General features: G+C 46.2%; 2 protein-coding genes across 2 annotated transcripts; both read left to right on the forward strand.

Moving 5' to 3' along the window:
• The first annotated feature begins 287 nt into the window (after positions 1 to 287).
• On the forward strand, positions 288 to 3,288 carry LOC144124207 (uncharacterized). Its single transcript, XM_077656856.1, has 2 exons — positions 288 to 509; positions 3,070 to 3,288. Exons 1-2 carry the CDS (start codon positions 288 to 290, stop codon positions 3,286 to 3,288), a joined length of 441 nt encoding a protein of 146 aa, XP_077512982.1.
• Positions 3,289 to 5,919: 2,631 nt separating this feature from the next.
• Positions 5,920 to 15,109, forward strand: LOC144122816 (uncharacterized). Its single transcript, XM_077655817.1, has 4 exons — positions 5,920 to 5,933; positions 6,549 to 6,786; positions 7,931 to 8,127; positions 14,977 to 15,109. The coding sequence occupies exons 1-4, from the start codon at positions 5,920 to 5,922 to the stop codon at positions 15,107 to 15,109; spliced, it is 582 nt and encodes a 193-aa protein (XP_077511943.1).
• The last annotated feature ends 5,106 nt before the right edge of the window (positions 15,110 to 20,215 follow it).

Genomic DNA, 20,215 nt, shown 5'->3' on the forward strand with positions numbered 1-20,215 from the left:
ATGTGGATTCGTTCACTCTGTTTCAAAATGATCACCGCCATTTTGTTGCTTTCTATCCTCCGGGAGCAAACGCAGTCTACATCGTTTACCTCTAGCCTGTAAAGTTTCATCCTCAAGCAGCAACTCGGAAGCTTGTAAAGTGAAGCGCTTACGCTTCAATCATTATACATCGATTAAGAACCTTATTATTCTAGCAAGAAATATCTTACTCTTTTTCTGCTTCTAGCTAAATTGAAGACATCAGCGTGGCCGACCATTTAGGCGTCGCGGCGGACAGCACGCGAGCCATGCAACAGCTGGTGCAGCGTCAGCTTACAATTCCGGACGCCATCAAAGAGGACTGCGACAAAAGTCAGCGACCCAACTTTGGGGACACCAGCGAGTTGGGGAACGCGAGTGCTGCGGTCGTCGCCACTGTGGCTCCATGCGGCCACCGCCACCTCCAACACGTACACGCCAAGCTGCCCAGTCCCAGCTGTAGGCCCAGCACTGGTGACGCCACGACACAGGTATGTGTCACGTGCGCACCGCCTCTCAGTTAAAGCTGGCAAGTAGAGAAAAAATTTTTTGGCTTTTCCGCGGCTGCTACCTCGCCAAAGGTATCTCAGATGTTCTCGATAAAGAGACACAGTCCAGCACCCATTTAGTAAACTCTAAGATGATCGCGAATTAGATTGATATGTCTATAATTGAGTGTACAAAAAGCGCAATAGATAAGCTTACCTGTCACCTAGAAGCGTGAATAAATTGCGCCCACCTCAGTGATGCGCTTCTTGCATCGACGCGCGGCCCGCCCGGTGTGCTAGTGTGCTTTATTCGTTACAGTGTCCCGAGAAGTCTCTACTTCAGGCTGTGCCGCCTTTCCTTAACCTTCTCAGCATCAAAGCGGCTTCGGGCCGTGCTTTGTAACCCGCCGCCGCCTATCATGCCTTGACCTGTTAGCAGTACGCTATAAATAGAATGAGCGCTCATTAAAATCAAGATATAGCTGGTTTCAGCAACGCCCTTCGGCTGCGAAGCACGCCATGCGAGGTCCGCTATTAAGCTTAAATTAGGTTCGGTTTACCGTATGACAGCGATGTGGCTTGGAAAATGAGTACAAAAGACAGAAGGCCATCCTCAAGCACTCCCCACGCGTTTACTTCGTAACTCTGTTTCCCACAGCTACCACTACCAGCAATTGGATAAGGCCGCGCAGCCAATCGTCTCCATCCGCTGAAAGTGATCGAAGAGAGCCGTTAGGAAAAGTGCCACTTGAAGGGGCGCGACGCGCAGTCTGACGTATTCAACTCTTGGAAATTAGATGTACAGCACGACTTTCCTATACTTATACAACTAATTTTCAAGGGCATCTTTGGTGTATGCGGGATAAAGGCGAGAATTCAAAATATCCGGGTTCGATACAACCAGGCTCATCTTTATTATAATATTGAGTAAATATAGGAAATCAGTTAACTTTCACTTGCAAGAGCTCAATGGGCCGCGGGCAAGGCCGGATCTGTACAGCTTGCTTTATTCGTATCAGTGTACTGAGGAATCTGAACATAAGACTGTGTCGTCTTGCCTTAACCTAACCTAAATATTGGACTTACGTGGACACAGCGTATTTCAGCATGAACAAATAATTTGACCTCAATGCAATTGTGTGTAATGGAAAGATAAGGCGATTCGCTGGCGTTTTTTTCCGAAAACGCGGAATGGGACCTGACTTAATTTAGAAGCCTTTCTCTGAGTAACCATTCGTGAAGACGTTACGGAAGGTGCTGGGGTGTTGATATGACCCAACTGTGCAGTTGTCTTGCAAAGATACGCGAGCTCCCAGATAGTGTGTACTCGGCGCTTGCTATTCGCATTGAATGTTTTGAAGAGTTGCGAATACGGGGCTTGCGGAAGAGGTGCGTCCGTAAAACTCCGTCTCGGCGTCACACTGATAAACTGCCTTTAAAAAAATGAATTTTTTCAAATATCTTAGATTTCTCATCATTTACATACTCCAGTTAATGTAATATATCACTTCCTAATTAACAGGCACAAGGGTAGCTTTCATCTCTCCGCTTGTACAGAGAACGAAGTCCGAGAGTGTCTAACAAATTGCGTAGAGCATGATAACACTGAAGTTAACTTTATATAGAGGCGGTCATTAACTGAGGTTGATTCATTTAACTTTGCTCTGAATACCAATCCCGATTATTGTGTCTATCACTCTTCAGTATATAGTACATGTAGTGTAAAATCTTTTTTTTTTACATGATTTAAATATCATTCGTTTTTTGTCTTGATTTGACGGTTGATTGAATATGCACTCTCGTCAAAATATTTCTTCTTTGGTGCGGAATCAAAACCAGCTTTCGTATGCCGTGTGAGCATAAAGGTGTTTTTATATATAATGGCAAAAGCCTTCAGCATACAGTTTATTTTTCGAAACAAGAACAAAGCTGCTGTGCCTGCCCAGCCATTTCTGTATTTGGTTCATGTTAAATTGCTAAAAAACATTTTATTGTTTCATCAGCCGAGCAGCTTCAAACTCAAATGTACTGGAAATCTATTAATATTTGAACACCTCTCAAAACAACTCGTTATGTCTGAGGGTACTCTGCATCATGAGATCTGCTCAAACACAACATGCTTGGGACAACCGGAACTTAAAAGATAACTGGTCATTTATATGAAAAGTTTAACCATCTCCTCTAGTACAAATCCTATAAAAGTGGATGTGTCCACATCTTCCCGCCCCCCCCCCCCCTCCCCAGCTGTTTCCTTTTGACTGGAAAGACAGAGCTTATATTCCGCGCTGCAACGCTGTAATGTCACTTCCGTAGTTGAAATCGTGCAAGCTCTTTGTTTTGCATTATCAACAAGCCGTGCGAAAAAAATCATTTCATGGAAACACAAGGAAAGATCCCAGAAAACTTACAGGACAAGTTTATCACTGTGTGATTTCTCTTACGGTCCGCACTGTTTTTTCCTTAACTTGTAAGTGACACTCATTCGAAGGCTCCGATTCTAATTCAGCGTCTGTATAAACTACATTTAACACGCTCATATCCGTATTTATTCCCTACACCCCAGCCCGCGCAAGAACCCATGGCCAGTCAGATCAAGGGCAGGTGTCGAGGAGATGGGACATCACCGCAGAGGCTTCGAGACACTGAGAGGATGGTCCCCGAGACGCCTTCCCTGCAGCTTGCAGCTAGCGCAGCAAGTACGACACCGGCCAACCCTTGCCAGGCCGCCATATGTCAAAGCGGTCCAGCAAGTATCGGTGAGCCCAGCTATGAGCCGCATTAAAAGCTTTGTTTGGAAATAATGCCGACAACGCGTAACTCCGCGTGAAACAGCGCGGGCAGCCTGCTGAACGGGATACGCATTTAGCGCCAGCATAAATAATTTCCACCGTAAGTTAAAATGTCATATAACAACTATGTGCTGCGTAACATGCTCTGTAAAGATGTTCGCTCGAAAAGCCTCTATAAAAAAGAACAAGAGACCGGGCGAGTGCAAATGCCAGCTGGTCGATGCTTGCATTAGAGTCTGCCGAAAGAAAAAAACATCGACATGATGCTGACAAAACATGCGTATGTTTTTTCTCTTGAGCGACAGATTGCAAAAGCAAAATTTATCCCACCTGTTCAAAAACCTCTTCCCGGTTTTGTTGTTTTTCATGGCAGTAAATAGCTGCCATCATTTTTTAGAATTCGAACTAAAAAAAAATCGAGAACACATCAGATCATTTCATTGATGATAGATTGCACAAGATGGTAATGTGCGTCCATCAGCGCCTTATCACAGTGCGAAGAGAAAACGGTGATCGGAGGTGCACATGAATCAGATATGTGTCTGGGTAATGGTAGTTGCTCCCGGCATGGCCGTTTGTGGCCAGCAGTCCGAGGACTTCATTAGCCGCCATCATGACCTTTTGCAGCATGGCATCCACGATTGCGCACGTGCCTTTTGACTTTTGGTTTCGAAATGTATAAGCTGTTTTTCGAAGTACGCTACGCCGGCTACATTTGGAATCCCTGCTGGACGGAATTTTATGCCTACTTCGTGTCTATAAAGATGCATCACTTTTCGAAAACAAGAAATGAAGATGGGTGTCGCGAGGTTTTCCTGTGCGCCGGGGAAGCTCTCTCTGGTGCTGTTTCGTTGCGAAAAAATATTACGGAATAAAAAAATTAATTTGCCAGAAATGTGTTCCTTGAAGAACAGAGCTTTGAATTCTATGGGCATGGAAGTGTGCGGCGTGCGTTAATACTCAAATTTCTTGAGCCCTTCAAGTTAGTATTGTGATCTATGAGATTCGAGAATCCGCACGCAAATTTTTTGACTTTTCTCGATAGTATAACATAACTAGTGTCTGTAATGTATACATCACTGCTACAGTGAATGAGCCTTAGCACTTTTTTTTCCTTTTCGCCTGTTTCTTCCTTCTTCGTTTCCTCTCACTCTGCCAAAATCTGCGTGAACAATATTTAGCCAGCTTTTCTGACTTGCGAAAACGGACAAGCCTTGCATGCGCTTGTCCCTTTGCACAGATTATTGAAAGCGTTTTGAAAGGTTATTTAAAGAGGTCTTTGGAAACTTACAGTCATCTTAAGCTCGCTACCAAAACTTTCAGAAATGTGAAGGAAAGTCGCGGTCATCGGCGTTATCAAAGATACATGCAACCCTACCGATTTCCGAAGCTCAGCTGCGCATCGAATGATTGAGCAGTAAAGATGACCCACATCTTTCTGAAGTTTCTCATACGAACCTCTCCGCAGACAAAGAGCTTATACTTCAATAAGCTTGCAGGGTGTTATCAACTGTGTTGCAGCCGTTTTTAGCACTGCATTTCGAACCATGCGAAATCCCAGTTTGGCATGTTATTCTGTGTGGTCTTTTACACTCTTCTAAACAGCATTATTAAGATTCTTTATTCATGCTTTGACCCTGCTCTATGCACAACAATGATTATTCTTGTGACTACTCTAGTTGAAACTGCTCCATAGTCTCACGGTCCTAAAACCTAAAACCAACTGCGAGCGTGAAGTCACTTACTACTGTCAGTCGTTTCAACTCTCTGCGCTGTGTTATTTCAGGCATGTTTTAATGCTTATAATGTGCTGTCTAACGTAAGTGAGAATTTCAGTGCTGTTGCAAAACAAATTACTTAATTGAGAGGAGACAGCTGGATCCGACTTCGTACAGGAGTGTCACATGCGTTTCACGCTAGCTTGCTTCGACATGATTCTATTCTCATTTGCAACGCCGCGGTGGCTCAGTGGTTATGGCGCTCGGCTGCTGACTTTAAAGATGCGGGTTCGATCCCGGTAGCGGGGGTCGAATTTCGACGGAGGCGAAATTCTAGTGGCCCGTGTACAGTGCGTTGTAAGTGCACGTTAAAAAACCTAAGGCGGTCGATATTTTCGGAGCCCTTCTCTACGGTGCCCCTCATAGCTTGAGTCGCTTTGGGATGTTAAACTCTCATAAAGAAAACCAATTGTCATTTGCAATGGCTGAATGAGCTTTTGTTTCTTCCTGCCTCCAGGTAAGGCCACGAAAGTTGCTGGGATCACCGTGAAGGGTCAGAACTGGTGAGTGGCGGTGCCGCTTTGTGAAACTTTTCTTCTAGAAGTCCTCAACTACGATGGCACAAATTGTAGTGTTCAGAAGCCTCGCACACATGATGCTTTCGCTAAATAATTTGAAGCGCGTGTTTCATCATTGTTTTCAGTTCTGACAAACTTAAGCGGGCGCACTTTACTAGCACCGTGTGCAGGAAGTTCTGTCAAAATAAAAAAAAAACATGGAAGGAACGTATTCGGTGAAAGGACATAAATGTTGACATGGCAAACTCCATCGCGCAAGAGTAGTCTGATTTAGCTTTAGCGTTACTTGATTCGGGGGCGTTTCGCTTCAAAACCTTTTTGAAACACCATGCCCACAGTGATGTATCGTTTTAATAGCGCCTACATATGGCCTTCGTCGATTGCGAGAAAGCATCCGACCTATCCAAAACCACAGCCATCGTGCAGGCGTTTTAGAACTGGAGTCTAGAATAAGCATATGTAAATGCGCTGGAAAATTTCTATGGTGGCTAGACAGCCACCACAGTAATCCATAAAGAAAGTAATAAAATTCCAATAAGGATGCGTGTCAGGCTTAGAGGTATGATCTCTCCAGCACTATTCATCGTGCTTGTTTACATCAGATATTCTGAAAACGGGGCTCAGTAGAACTTCAGATAAGGGTAATCTCTACATCTTAAAAATTATCGCTTCCTTGATGACAATGTTTTTCTATGTAACTCAGGAGAAGAATTTCAAAATATTATGAATGAACTAAAAAATAGCCGATGCTTGGGCGCTTGTAACTGGCGTTTCTCTGCTTGCTTCTGGACCTCACATTCTTCGTGCTGCAATAAAATTTGTGAAAAACGGTGCAGTGATCACCAAGGCGTAATGTGACTTCATGCTTGTGGTTAGACGGCCGTCAGTCGAGCGTTGGCTGCCCCACTCTCTAAGCGGGACTTCTCTTTATGCATAAGCTGGTTTCCTTGGCCTCAGCCGCAGGGGCTGGTGCCAGCAGCTTTACCGCCTGGACACCGGAGAAGTCCAGCCGCGGTCCTCATTCGCACACCGCACGCGCCGTGTCCACCAGGCGATCGCTCACGTGCTCCTCGCACCGGCCGAAACTCTGCACGGCACAACACGTGCTCGGCCAGCCACCACATCGGCCGGTGCATTCCTCAGCGTGCAGCCTTCTGTGCCCTCTGTAGACCACTCGAGCTCTTCACGGGTTCAGGTACGGGACCACTGAACACGCTATGTGAAATATCAGATGGACGCAGTGCCAGTAACGACACAAGCATAGTGACGGTGCCACTGATTTCAAAATCCCTATATCTCAGGAAGACGGGCGATACCACCTAGTATATATAAGCAAGACGTACGTCGTCGTTGAGACGTTTGATTTACTTAGCTTAACTGTAAGCACAACTGCAGCGATGACACTTTAAAAGTTGGTTTCGATATTCTTAAAATGTACGTTGAGAAGCAGCGGTCTATACAAACCGCGCGGCTTTATATCTGAGAGAACAGATATGTTGCATGGCGATAGAGGCTAATGGTATTGCATTCAGCAATAAATTGAAACAATAAGATTGAAACGACATTGCACTGCGCGAATGCTCACATAGAACGCATTATATGAGTTGCACACAGCTAACTCGAATATTTTCAATAATCGTTATGAAAAGCACGACCAGATCGAGATTTCCACAAAGGCGTCAACAATAGAGCTAAGCTGATAGCGAGCACCTCTTTTAACTTGGCTTCGCACTTTACTCAGCAGTAATTTTGTACTTCGTCCTTATTGGCCAGCTGCAGAACAACGGGACGTAAACTAAGGTCAAACCTAAAACACTGCACCAGCTAATAATTTATTTTCATAAAGCAGTGCACCAAATTCGCAAGCGATAAACTGTTCAGCACGTCCCTCTGCATTTATCATGCTGACTATTCCCTTTTGCAATTTCTCACGATAACGCACCTTTACGCAGTGAGGCAGGAGGCCAGTCTATTGTTCCTTTCTCTGGCTCACAACGTTCTTTTTTTTTCTTCTTTTGTGCGAAGGACAGCTTAAGGTAGGAACAGATTGTCTTGGAATCCGACTCAGGAGTTAGAGGAGACAATAGCGCTGGTCATAAATTAACGAAAACTGATGGCCTCACCGGGCTGATCTCGAAGTTGATGGGTTGCTGTCAAACTCTGGACTTCTGAAATCGATCAGAGACTCCAGCTTGTAATACGCGTTGCTCTCATTAACTGAGATAGGTGATGTCTACTGTTTGTCGCCCCCTACGCGCAATATACCACCACGAGAGAGTTCATATTTCGGGTAAATTTCACGATCCCTCGTACTGTTACTTTGACATAATGGCACGCAGGCGCAGGCAGCTGAGGTCGAAGGCGCGGCCGTCGAGCAGGCCCCGAAGTATCCCGAGGAGGAGCGTGGCGACAGCACCGACCCGCACGCCGACGCCCAGCTGTTCGCCGTCAACGACGGGCAACGCTCCTTTTCCGAGCGGGCCGACTTGCGTTGGCAGGAGGTGCACGAACACTGCCGGGCTGATTGGCGTGGCTGGTGAGTGAACAGCGCACGTATGATTCGCGAATAAGAAAGGGGCACACAAAGCAAGTGATCCTTTTTATGAAAAATACGAGAAATTCTATGCGAGCGGTGACTGCCAAAATGCGCACCTATATACATGTGCATAGATTTGCACGATGTATAGTCAATGCGAGCACGCACAATCAGCGTCAAATGGAACTCGAAATGAACGTGTAAAGTGCGAGTAGAAAAGCAAGGACATCTTCGCCGGTGAAGAACAAATACAGGCCGGTTTGTTTAACATTTCTAGGGAGATTTCGATGCGCCTTCAAAGTCAAAATTTGTTGCTATAGCATTTTCTCGATTTGATGTGCACGTGTATCTATGCATCCTGTATGCTTTATAGTTTAACCCGATACGCAGTTTTTCTTTCGTCTCTTAAGCCTTCAGCTGGCACCGCCTTGTGTGGTACAGCACCGTAACGCACGTGTCATCTCTTCCTTCTGTCAAGCTGTCACCCTTTCCTTGAATGCCTCGCCGCAGCATTTTTTAAGGCAACAGCGTCAAGGGTGCCGTTCAGGAGAACCGGACACGGATGTTGTCGCCACCGGTGTTTGCAGAAAAGCAAGTTGGGATAGAGAGTCGTGACCTCACCTAGGAGCTGTTTTTAATGCGAATGTCACAACGTGGCTTACACCTCGTTAGGGCATGAAATATATGAAATAAATGAATTGTGATGAAATGAAATTGGGCTACTTAGAACGGAATCAAATCCCTAGCCCTTGAGTCAAACACGCTACCCCTACAGGCCACGCAGGCGCTCTAGTACGGCGCGGCTAAAGCAGACATTATAGGCCTGTCAGGTGCGCTTTCACATAATACGGAAAGAGCGTCCGTGTCTGCGTGGTCAAGAGAAGCCTCTGACGTGACCCATTAACGCTATCACGTCATAAGTTTAATCGCGCAACTTAAGTTTCCCTGAATTATTTTGTTGTCTTTCCGAGAGTTTTATCGATGTAGAAGGACGTGGATACAGATGATCGACCACTGATGATAGGTCAGCTATTCGGCTATAGAGCGGGGTGTTTATCCAGTTATACCGACTTATGCCAAGCGTTTTATATTCTAATGGGGGACAGGGAAAATAACGTTTTTTAGGCAGTGTTGCACGTGAAAAACATATTCTCAAATTCTGCCATCTATGAGGACAACTAAGTCAATTTGGGTCGCTGCGAAAGCCAAATAAATAGTCCATTCGGGGTAAGGAATAATTTGGTTTCGGTCCTACGAAGAAATCTGGATTGTTGTGAGGTGAAACGTGGGTGTGGTGCAGGAAGTAGATATGTTTCTCTCGCCTGTGTCCGTAGCGTTCATTTACCTGTTGATATTAGTACTCACCCACTATAGTGGCTCAGTGGTTACGGCACTCAGCTACTGAGCCAGAGTGGCCGGGTTAAAACCCTACCGCGGCGGACGCGTTTCGATGGAAGCGAGACGCAAAACTCGCCCGTGTGCTATACGATGTCAATGCACGTTAAAGATCCCCTGCTCGTCTATATCATTGTGAAGTCCTGCACCAAGGCACCTCTTTCTCTCCTTACACTTTCATTCCCACCTTCTTCCCTACACATCACGGCGTGATTGAGGTGTCTTCAGAGATGTGGTACAGTTCCTGCGCCATTTCCTTTACTCAAAAGCAGCTTGTCGTACCTAGGTGCCGAACCTTGTTTTGCCAGACAATGTTCAGTGTTTCTTACAGTGCTGTGGAGTTGCAGGTCTATTCATTGATTTTTAATTGTCCGTAGCGGAAATTCCCGCTGTGGTATTTATGTGGAGCCGGGAGTCCTCTTTTGTAACAATCGACTATCCGTTCGTAGTGGTAGAGGTTCTTTTGTCAACATCATCAGGATGACTGGAACAGAACGGAACACCTAAAGGAGAGAGAATTGAACAAAAATATTAGCTGCTGCAGAAGAGTAGACAGCATTCGTTAACACTTTCAAAGTAGTCCCACCCCGGCTTCAAAGTGAAAACTAACGGCACAGCATGGAGCCTTGCTCAAGTTTTTGTGGTTTTTGACGTTCTCGTGTATCTATGCATCCTGCTTTACAGTGTAACCGAATATGCACGAATTGTGTTCCTTTTTCTTTGAAACCTTCAACGGATTGCCCCTTTCTTCGATAACTCACTGCGGCTTTTGTTTTTCGCGTTTCACAGAGTTTGAACGAAACTTTTGCATCACTTTTGACCAGTCAGTAGGAAGAAATTTACCTGTAAAAGAAAAGATCACTCAAGCGAGAAATCAAGCTCTCCCACTAAAATAGAACTTAATGTTACGGAACAAAGCCCGGCACATATGACCAGCTAAATAAGTCTTCTTTTTGCGAAGGTCTGTGCTGGATAAGAGGTGCGTTTGGTGTCTGTCTCTTGCGTGATTAGATGTGTGTGGTGGAGGGAGCAATTGCGTTCCTTTCACATGTGTTAGTAGCGCTAATTTAGCTGTTGCTTGTATAGCGCTACTTCGTTCCTCGCTACCAATCTCGGACACGCAATTGTGGATGGCCAGTCATTAGCCAATGCCTCGGGCAAGCTGATGAACGAGCTCATTTCCCTGGACCCCCTAGAGACCACGTGCCGAGCAAAGGGGGGTACTGACTTGAGAGATACTGCCGAGTTATTCCTGTTAAGTGCTGCACAGTTCTATGTCTATCCGGCGTTTTTGGGAGGTTCGTATTGTCGCCCGCGGCACATTAGCGCAGCCAGAGAGGCTATTCTTCACAATCTACCTCTTATGTTTTGTTCGTATTGCATGCGCTGAATCAGTGTATAGGATAATGGGGTGCAGAGCTGTGCGGTTTGCTAGGGAGGCTTGGTGCATGGCTTGGATAATGGCTTGTTTCCAGTGTGGTGCATGCGGCTGGATTTCTGAAGGGACCAGCTGTATAGGTTTCGGGAATGTCGATGTCAGGTCTTTAATCGCAAAGGCATACGACCCGGGTTTGGAGCGTGCAGGGTCTGTGTATATGTGAATGTGTCCGGAGTGCGGTTTGTGCAAATGGTGGCTTATGCTTACAGTCTACCGAAGGAATTAGATGGTTCATGTTCTTGAGGATATTGGCTAACTTGATATTGGGCGGACGTGAGGGCCTAGTTTTTGCTCGAATGGATGAGATGTATTTGTTTCAGAATGCAACGACCGTGCTCAATGTACAATCAGCAGGATACCTGTTTCTCTCTGCCGCTTGATTAGTTCCTCTACTGTGTGAAATAGTCTCGCGCAAGAAGTCTTTTTGACCACAAACTCTTGCTAGCAGCGTGAATCAACGTAGACAATTTCGAGTCCCGCACCAAAATTTTTCGCTGTGAAACGAATGAAAGCTTTGCAAAGCTATTCTTCCTTTCTTGGGGGCTATGAATCCTACGTGAAACTCAGACCTGTTTGGCTGGCTCTAGCGACAGCGCCTTGACAGATAAACTCACTGTGTGAAACGAATAAATTAAACGCTGCAACTGCACAGAGTCTTTAGGTTACCAAACTAAGACCCTGGACATAAAACATCTCATACCACCTGCTATATACGCTTTCTTCTCTCTGTTAAAGGATTCGTATAAATGATACTCGTGGCGACAAGCTCACTGTATCCATGCTATGCAGGTATGGCTGCATCTGGACCAGCGACATGCGCTCGCCGGTTTCGGGGAAGCTGCTTCACTAGGCGGCCACTTCGGGGTGCGGGCCGGTGTGACATTGCATGGCCAGCCGTACCCCATGAAGAGGCCTCGCGCACCCGCGTCGCGCTATGGAGGGAGCCCGTCGGGCGCCCTCCTCCTTGTAGTTTCCCCGCGTCCATCCCTGGGAAAAAGACTACTCTCCACCTCTGGAGTAAGGAGGTCATCTCCCCCATTTCGCAACCACAGGTCGAAAGACCTGCGATCCCTTTGATAAATAATATTATTAGCAAACTACGAAGCATCCAAATTTATTAGCAATGCAGTATTATTAGAGAAGTTGCACATAAACCTTGCAATGCAGAAAACCTCAACCAGGCCTACTGCGTATCGCGGACGATTCGCGAATTGTCGCTGGCAAGATTATCAGCATGGGTGCGGCCATATCAGCAATGAAGTCGCGGCCCCTTGACTTGTACAACAACAAACTGGACTTTGGCTCAGCCGCCTTTATCGTGTGTACCATATCGTCGAACATTCTATGACTTCGTGCACTCTTCAGCTATTTTCCCGTGCCTACGTTCTCCGCCAACCCAGTGGACGAAAGCCTGTGTCATTGATGGAGAATTCATCGCGTGTTTATTCTGCTGTAAACAAGCGGCAAGTGTTCCTTGCCTCTCGTTCCTCCAAGTACATCCCTAGTGATGTCGACGGACGACAAGCTAGCATAGAAAATTAAGAGCAGTGATTTGACCACGACCGCAGGGAGAACGACGGACAATGAAGGTGCCTTCGACTTCCTTCCCCAAAGACTCAACAATAATGCGTGCACTCGTTTTGTTTTGCAGCTTAGAGGTGCTCTCTGGCCGCACTTCTCTCCTACAGGATTCGCACGCGCCCTTCTAGGCACAAATGATCACAGGGAAAGCTGCAGTTGGCCGCCACTCCTCTTATGCTCTATCAAGCTGAGCATGTTCGGCCAGAGTGGTTACCAACCGCCACGGCGAAAGGTCCGGCACACCAACGCTCACACGACGTATGGGTCGACCTGTCCCCTGCAGCATGGAGACTCCACAGCATGCTTGGTTTTCTCGTCTTGCGGCCCGAATTTTGCAAGTTTGAGCGAAATCTGCCCTAAGATACTGTCGGTTTCGTGGTCGCCTACGATAAGCTCCACAGTGTGGCGTTCATGAACAGTGCCTTAAGCCCGACCCACCATTCCCCTTCCCTTCTGTGTCATGGTCAACAGTCCTACGCTGCGGACACTTCAATGGCGTGACTGTAAGCTCGAAGTGGAACACTCTGTGGTTGCCTGCTATTTTGCGCTTTTCAAATAGTGCTTCAGAAGCAGCCATACGATTATTCGGCGTTAGGTTGCGGAGCCATAGTACGCAGAATAGAATGCATGCTGTGACGACCACATTTCGGTGGACAAGACTCCAGTATGTCATGAGATATTGGTACATGTTAAAGAGCGGCAGGCATCTAAATTAATACGGAGCCCTTTGTTACGGCATCTATCTAAGCCCATGAGAAACTCTGCTACCAAACTTCGATATCGACGTTTTTCAGGTCATTTGGCTCGTGTTACTCTGTGCCTTTACAGAGCACTTTTACTGGGCTGGTGTGCGTCCACGGCAGTGAGCCGCTGCAAGCTATGGCAGCATAAGCGTCGAAAACTGCTACATGGACTGTCAGGTAGTCGCTGGTAGTCGCAGTAGGCTCAACTGGTTACCGGCTTACTTCATCCAGCTATCTGGCTACTGCGCTTTCTGTTGCGTGCTGGGAATTTTGCAGGCGAGGATAGTAGACTCGTTACCAACCTTAAGTGCTTGCTTGTCGCTAGCTCATCGACAACGTTAGTGGGCTTGCAGTGAAGCTATCACCTTCCTCGTAATTACGAATGCACGCTGGGAAAAACGCTCACTTCGCCAACCGTCCATCGCTTAGACACGCCACCACACTCTGCCCCTATTTCAACGCCTCTGAAAGGTAAACGTTTCTATCCAGCTCCCATAAACTTGGAATAAGCGCACCACTGACAAAGTGCCAGAACAACACACACTGACCAGACACTCATTGCACTGGTGGCCTCCGTCGGCTGATCTACTGATTTCTATGTATCTAGGTACACCAGAACGACCAGCCCAGGCCTGAACATGCCCTGCGTTGTAACTTTTGCTTCATTGTTTAAAAACTACTGAAGAATATTCGCTTTGGCAGATAGCAGGGAAATCTAGTGGTATGGTCGAGGTTTTGTCAGCCGAGCGGGTGAGAAGGCTTCTGACAGAGGAGCACACCGAAATGAGGCCCTGGACTCTTATCAGGCGATAACTAAATACTAGAGGTACGCGTGCGCCTGCCGCATGACTCGGTCAGCAGATAACAGGCTATCACGTGGCGACGGCTGCTAACGCGGTCACAGCCGAACCCGTGGATATACTAACATATTCCCGGATCTGGTAAGCCCGTTCTGTCAGCTCTACGGCGAGCCTGACACTTTGGACCACTTAATCTGGGCCTGCTTGGAGGATCCGCCTCCGGTAGAGCTAGTTACATCTCATTCTCGTGAACAATGGGAAGCTTTTCTCGCCAGTTCGGGCCCCGGCGATCAGTCCAGGTCGGCGACCAGAGCGCTAGAAGTCGCCGACAGACAAACTGCTGGCCACCTGGAGCGGTGGACTTTACCCAGTAGGCCGGCCATTTTATTTGCGGACAAATAAAGTTGTTTCTCTTTAACGGGAGCTGTGATGTAATCGGGAAGGTATTCGCAAATTTCATACAACGCAATAGCATTGGCGCTCATACCATAAGAAAGAAGAAGCGTAACCAAAAAAGTAACTCAGAACTTTGTAATGGGGATTTATAATGCGTCCTTCTCTGATGCTCGAACCTCTGGCAAGAGAGTAATATATGTTCCATTGTTGTAACGCTGCTGTTCTTCTTCTTCTTCTTCTTCTTCTTCTTCTTCTTCTCCTACATTTTACTTCTTTTTCATTAAACGTAACATTTTGACCTGCAGCGAAGGTACACGCACCGGTGGGCAGTCGCGTTACTCCTCTTCTGAATTTAACGATCGCAAGTGGGAAGTCAACGAAGCGCACGGCAAACACAAAAAAAAATGCGCTGAAATATATTTCTACGGGAATTGTTTTCAGAGGACAAAAAAAATAAGTCATATTCTTTTCAGCTGCTGTTTTTTCTTTTCACCAGCTGTTCCGTCGGCAGCTCGCGCGGCATGTTCTTCTCGCGACCAGGCACCACGTTCCTCGTGCGTTCCTCTCGTGCACTGCAGCCGGTCTTGCTAGAGCTCCTGCAGCTATCCACGACGACCCAGGCCAAGTAAGAGACCCTTTTTTATTTCCACCTTTATCACGTACTTGGCAGTGATCTCGGGTAACGAGTTCCTTTGGAGCAGCCGGACAGCTCTCTCTTCGGTGTGAGGCGTTGGTCATCGCGCGGTTCGAACCTGTTCTAGGGTGGCCTGTAGCGAGGCACTGGAGCCAGGTTTCCCGAGTGCGACAGTGGTCAGGAACCATCATACTGAACGGAGTGAGTACAACTGCAGTGGCCCTAGAGTGTTTTCGCAGCGTTCTGGGTAGTGTACCCTCTGATCCAGAACGTTAAATTGGCTAAGGTATGACTTTAGCGATCACCTTCAAACCACGTCACAGCGCACTACGCGGGGGAGAAAACCATGAGAGCGTTTCAGTGGCCATAAGTGCGGGGGTTTCGAAGAGAAAACACTTCATATTATTACTTTTACATCTAGTTATGATAGCTTGTTTGTACTGAAGGGCACTGTAACGGCACGATTCTAAACAGTAAAAGTGAAATTTGTATCATTTCAGGCCTGTTCTTCTTCATTCACAAGACTGTCGAAAACGTTCCGTCGCCCAGCGCTCCGATAAGCTTCCCCCTGGCGGAGTCACCGCCGCCTGCCACCTGGCATTGAAGGGCGTACATAAATCTTAGTATCTCCTCTTTATATTCTTTTTCTGCACTTATCTTCGCCTTATTTACCGTTTCCCGACCTTTCGTCTTGCTATTAGTTATTTCTACCAAAATTTTACAATTAAGCTCAGAAGAACTTCCGCACCTGTATGACGCCCCTATTTGATTCAAGAGGTGGATTCTTTTCATGAGTTTAGAAATGTCTGCCGCCATTTTCTCGCTTTCTAATCCCCAGGAGCAAATGCTGTTCATGCGGCCATGCGAGAGCTGATTCTGGGCCACCTTACCATGCCTGACATCACCAGACAGGACTGTCACAAAAGCCAGCGACCCAACTTTGGGTACACTGGAATGCTGCGAAACGCGCTGCCTGATTTCCTAGCCCCCGTGGCTCAACGCATCCACCGTCATCTCCAAGACCTACACGTCATGCTGCTCTGTCCCTTCTCACGACCCAGCATTGCTGACCCTACGACACAGGTATTTGAGACGTACGCACCGCCTTTCTGTTAATGCTGACAAATAGATCAAAAATATCTGGAGCGTTGTTCTACAGATTTTCGGCGGCTGCTGCCTCGCCAAGGGTATTTCAGATGTGCTCGATAAAGAGCAATACAGTCCAATCCGAATTCATCGAACTCTAAAGGGATCGCGAAATAGTGCGATATATCCGTAATTCCATGTACAAAAAGCGAAGATAAGCTTATCTCTAACCTAGAAGCGTGAACAAATTGCGCCCGCGTTAGTGACGCGCTTCTTGCAGCGACACGCCACCCGCCAGTGTTCCGGTGTGTTTTATTCGTTACTTTTCTGAGATATCTGTACTTAGGGCTGTGCCGCCTTGCCCCAACTCTCTCAGCATCGAAGCGCCTTCGCACTGTGCTTTTTAACCCGTCGCCGCCTGTCATGCCTAGTCGTGCTAGAAGTACACTCTAAATAGACTAATTGCTCATTAAAGTCAAGATGTAACCGGTTTTGGCAAAGCATTTCTCAGCCAAGCACGCTACGCCAGGGCCGCCACTATGCTGAAATCAGGTTCGGTGTACCATATGACAGCGATCTCAGCAAGAAAATGAGTACAAAAGACAGAAGGCCATCCTGAAGCACTCCTCACGCGTTCACTTCGTAACTCTGTTTCCCTGAGCTACCACTACTAGCCGTTGCACAAGGCCGCGCAGCGAATGCGCGCAAAAAAAAACCCTGAGTTCATCGAAACAGCAAGGAAAGACCACAAAAACTTCCTAGGAGAAGTTAATCACTGAGTGATATTTCCCGCGGCCTGTGGTGTCATTTGCAGACCTTGTAAGTGACACTCATTCGAAGGCTTCGATTCAACACTCCGGTTCAAACGCATTCAACACGCTCATATCTGTATTTCTTCTCTACACCCCAGCCCGAGCAAGAACCCATGGCCAGTCAGATCAAGGACGGCTGTCGAGGAGATGGAACATCACCGCAGAGGCTTCGAGACACTGAGAGGATGGACCCCGAGACGCCTTCCCTGCAGCTTGCAGTTAGCGCAGCAAGAACGACACCGGCCCACCCTTGCCCGGCCGCCATTTGTCAAAGCGGTCCAGCAAATATCGGTGAGCCCAGCTATGAGCCGCATTAAAAGCTTCGTTTGGAAATAATGCCGACAACGCGTAACGCCGCGTGAACCAGCGCGGGCAGCCTGCTGAACGGGATACGCATTTAGCGCCAGCACAAATAATTACCACCGCAAGTTAAAATGTCAAATAACAACTATGTGCTATGTAACATTCTCTGTAAAGATGTTCGCTCGAAAAGCCTGTATAAAAAAGAAAAAGAGATTGGGCGAGTGCAAATGCCAGCTTGTCGATGTTACCATTAGAGTCTACCGAAAAAAAAAAACATCTGCATAAAGCTGACAAAACATGCGTACGTTTTTTCTCGTGAGCGACCCACTGCAAAAGCAAAATTTATCCCACCTGTTCAAAAATCCCTTCCTGTCATCGTTGTTTTTTTATGGCAGCAAATAGCTTCAAGCATTTTTTAGAAATCAAACGAAAAAATATTCTAGAACACATCCGGCTATTTGATCGGCGATATTGCACAAGATAGTAATTTACAGTCCATAAGTGCCTTATCTATCATAGTGTAACCAGAGAAAACCGCGAGAGGGGGTGCGCATGAATCAAATATCTTTCCAGCTACTGTTAGTCGCACCACACATGACCGTTTGTTGCCTGCAGACTGATCACTTCATTAGCCGCCACCATGACCCTTTGCGACATAGTATCTATTGTTGTGCACGCGATTTTTTTATTTTTGGTTTTGAAGCGTCCAATGTTGTTTTTATGACGTGCGCTACGTCGGTTACATATGAAATCCCTGCTGGACGGAATTGTACGCCTACTTTGTGTCTATAAAGGCGTATCATATTTCTAAAACAAGAAATAAACATAGATGTCGCAAAGTTCTATGCTGGCCGACGACGCTATCAAATGCTTAAGCTATTTGTTTTTCTTGTACAGCGAAATTGTTGACTAAAGTACATTTAGGCTGAATTTTAGTTGCGAAAAATACATCACAGGATGAAGAGAAAAATTGGCCAGAAATGTATTTTTTGGAGAACAGGGCCTGAAATTCGATGGGCATGGAAATGTGTGGCGTGCGCTAATTTCCAAAGTCTTGAGCACTTCAAGTTACTTTTCCCATCTAGGGGTTTGAAATATCCGCATGCCAGTTCTTCAGATTTTCTATACTACAGAACAGAACTAGTGTCGGTAAGGTATAAATGACGGCTGCACCGCACAAGCATTAGCAGTTTTTTTTTCTTTTTCGATCCCCTGTTTGGTTCTTCTGCATGCACACGATTTTACAAGCTTTTCTTACTCTCGAGGTAACCGAAAAGTCTAGCATGCATTTGTCCCGTACAGGTTATTAAAATCTTTGTAGTTACAAATAAACAGACCGCAGGTCTTTGGAAACTTCCCGTCAACTTAAGCGCGTTCCCAAAGCTTTCAGCAGTCTGTGGGAAACTCCCCGTCAGCGGCGTTATCAGAGTCATGCAACCCTGCCGATTCCCGAAGTTCAGCAGAGCGTCGAATAATTGAGCTGTCAAGATGATCCACATTTTTTTTAAGTTTTCGCGTACGATCCTCTCCGCAATTAAAGAGCATATACATCAATAAGCTGGCAGGGTATTAGCAACTGTGTTTCACCCTTATTTAACTCCACATTTCTAAAGATACAAAATACGCATTTGGCATGTTATGGTGTGTGGTGCTTTACAAACTTCTAGACAGCCTTAGAAAAATTCTTTATTGCCGTTTTAATCCTGCTTTTAGCACAGCAATCATCATTCTTGTAACTCCTCTAGTTTAAACTGCTCTACTTTCATAGTCATGAAGCCTAAAATCAACTGCGAGCGTACAGTCAATCACTGCTATCAATCGTATCAAGTTTCTGGGCTGTGTTATTTTAGTTAAGATGTAGTCTTTGCACTGTGCTATGAAATGTTAGTTAGAATACCGGTGCTGTTTTAAAAAAAAATTATTTATTGGAGATCGCACAACTGCAATTTAGTCCAGGAGTGTCTTCTCCTTCGCACGCTAGCTTGCTTCGACATTATCCTATTCGTAATTGCATTGGCTGAATCAGTTTTGTTTCTGACTGCAGATAAGGCCACGAAAGTTGCCGATGTCATCACGAGGCATAAGAACTGGTTAGTTGCTTTGCCGCTTCGTGCAGCTTTTCTTCTAAACGTCTGCAACTGCAATGACACAAAGTGTAGCCTTCAGAATCGTCCCGCACGTTGTGTATTCGTAAAATAACTTCAAGCGTGTGTTCGATCATTGTTTTCAGTTATAACAAACTAAAGTGGGCGCTATTACCAGCACTGTCCGCGGAATGTCCGTTTAGAAGTAAAAACTTTGCAGGAAGGTATTCGATGAAAAGGCATGAATGAACACCTGACAAGCACAATCGCGCAACAGTTTTCAAACTTTAGCATTTCTTGCTTGGGACCTTACCGCTTCGAAAGCTTCTTGAAAAAGCATCGCCACAAAGCAGTGTCGTCTTAATAGCGCCTATATAGCGTCGTTGCCACTTGAAAGAAACCATTTGATTTACTTAGTCAGACCCGCAGCAGTCGTGCATGCATTACATAACCAGAGACTAGAAAACACATATTTAAATGTGCTGGATAGTATCTATGGTGGCTACACAGCCACGATAGCCCTGCGTAGAGAAAATAATAAAATGCCAATAAGGGTGCGTGTCAGGCTTGGAGATATGATCTCTCCAGCACTATTCATCGCGCGTGTTTACATGAGGCATTCCGGGAACTGGGCAGAGTAGAACTTCGGATAAGAGTAATCTATATATCTTAAAATTCTCGTTTCCTTGATGACATTGTTTTTCTATGTAACTCAGGAGAACAATTTCAAAACATCATGGATGACCTAAAATATAGCTGATGGTTGGGCGCTTGTAACTTGCGTTTCTGTGCTCGCTTCTGGACCTCACATTTATC

Source organism: Amblyomma americanum, chromosome 3 (assembly GCF_052857255.1).
Source record: "Amblyomma americanum isolate KBUSLIRL-KWMA chromosome 3, ASM5285725v1, whole genome shotgun sequence".
Taxonomy (NCBI): Eukaryota; Metazoa; Arthropoda; class Arachnida; order Ixodida; family Ixodidae; genus Amblyomma; species Amblyomma americanum.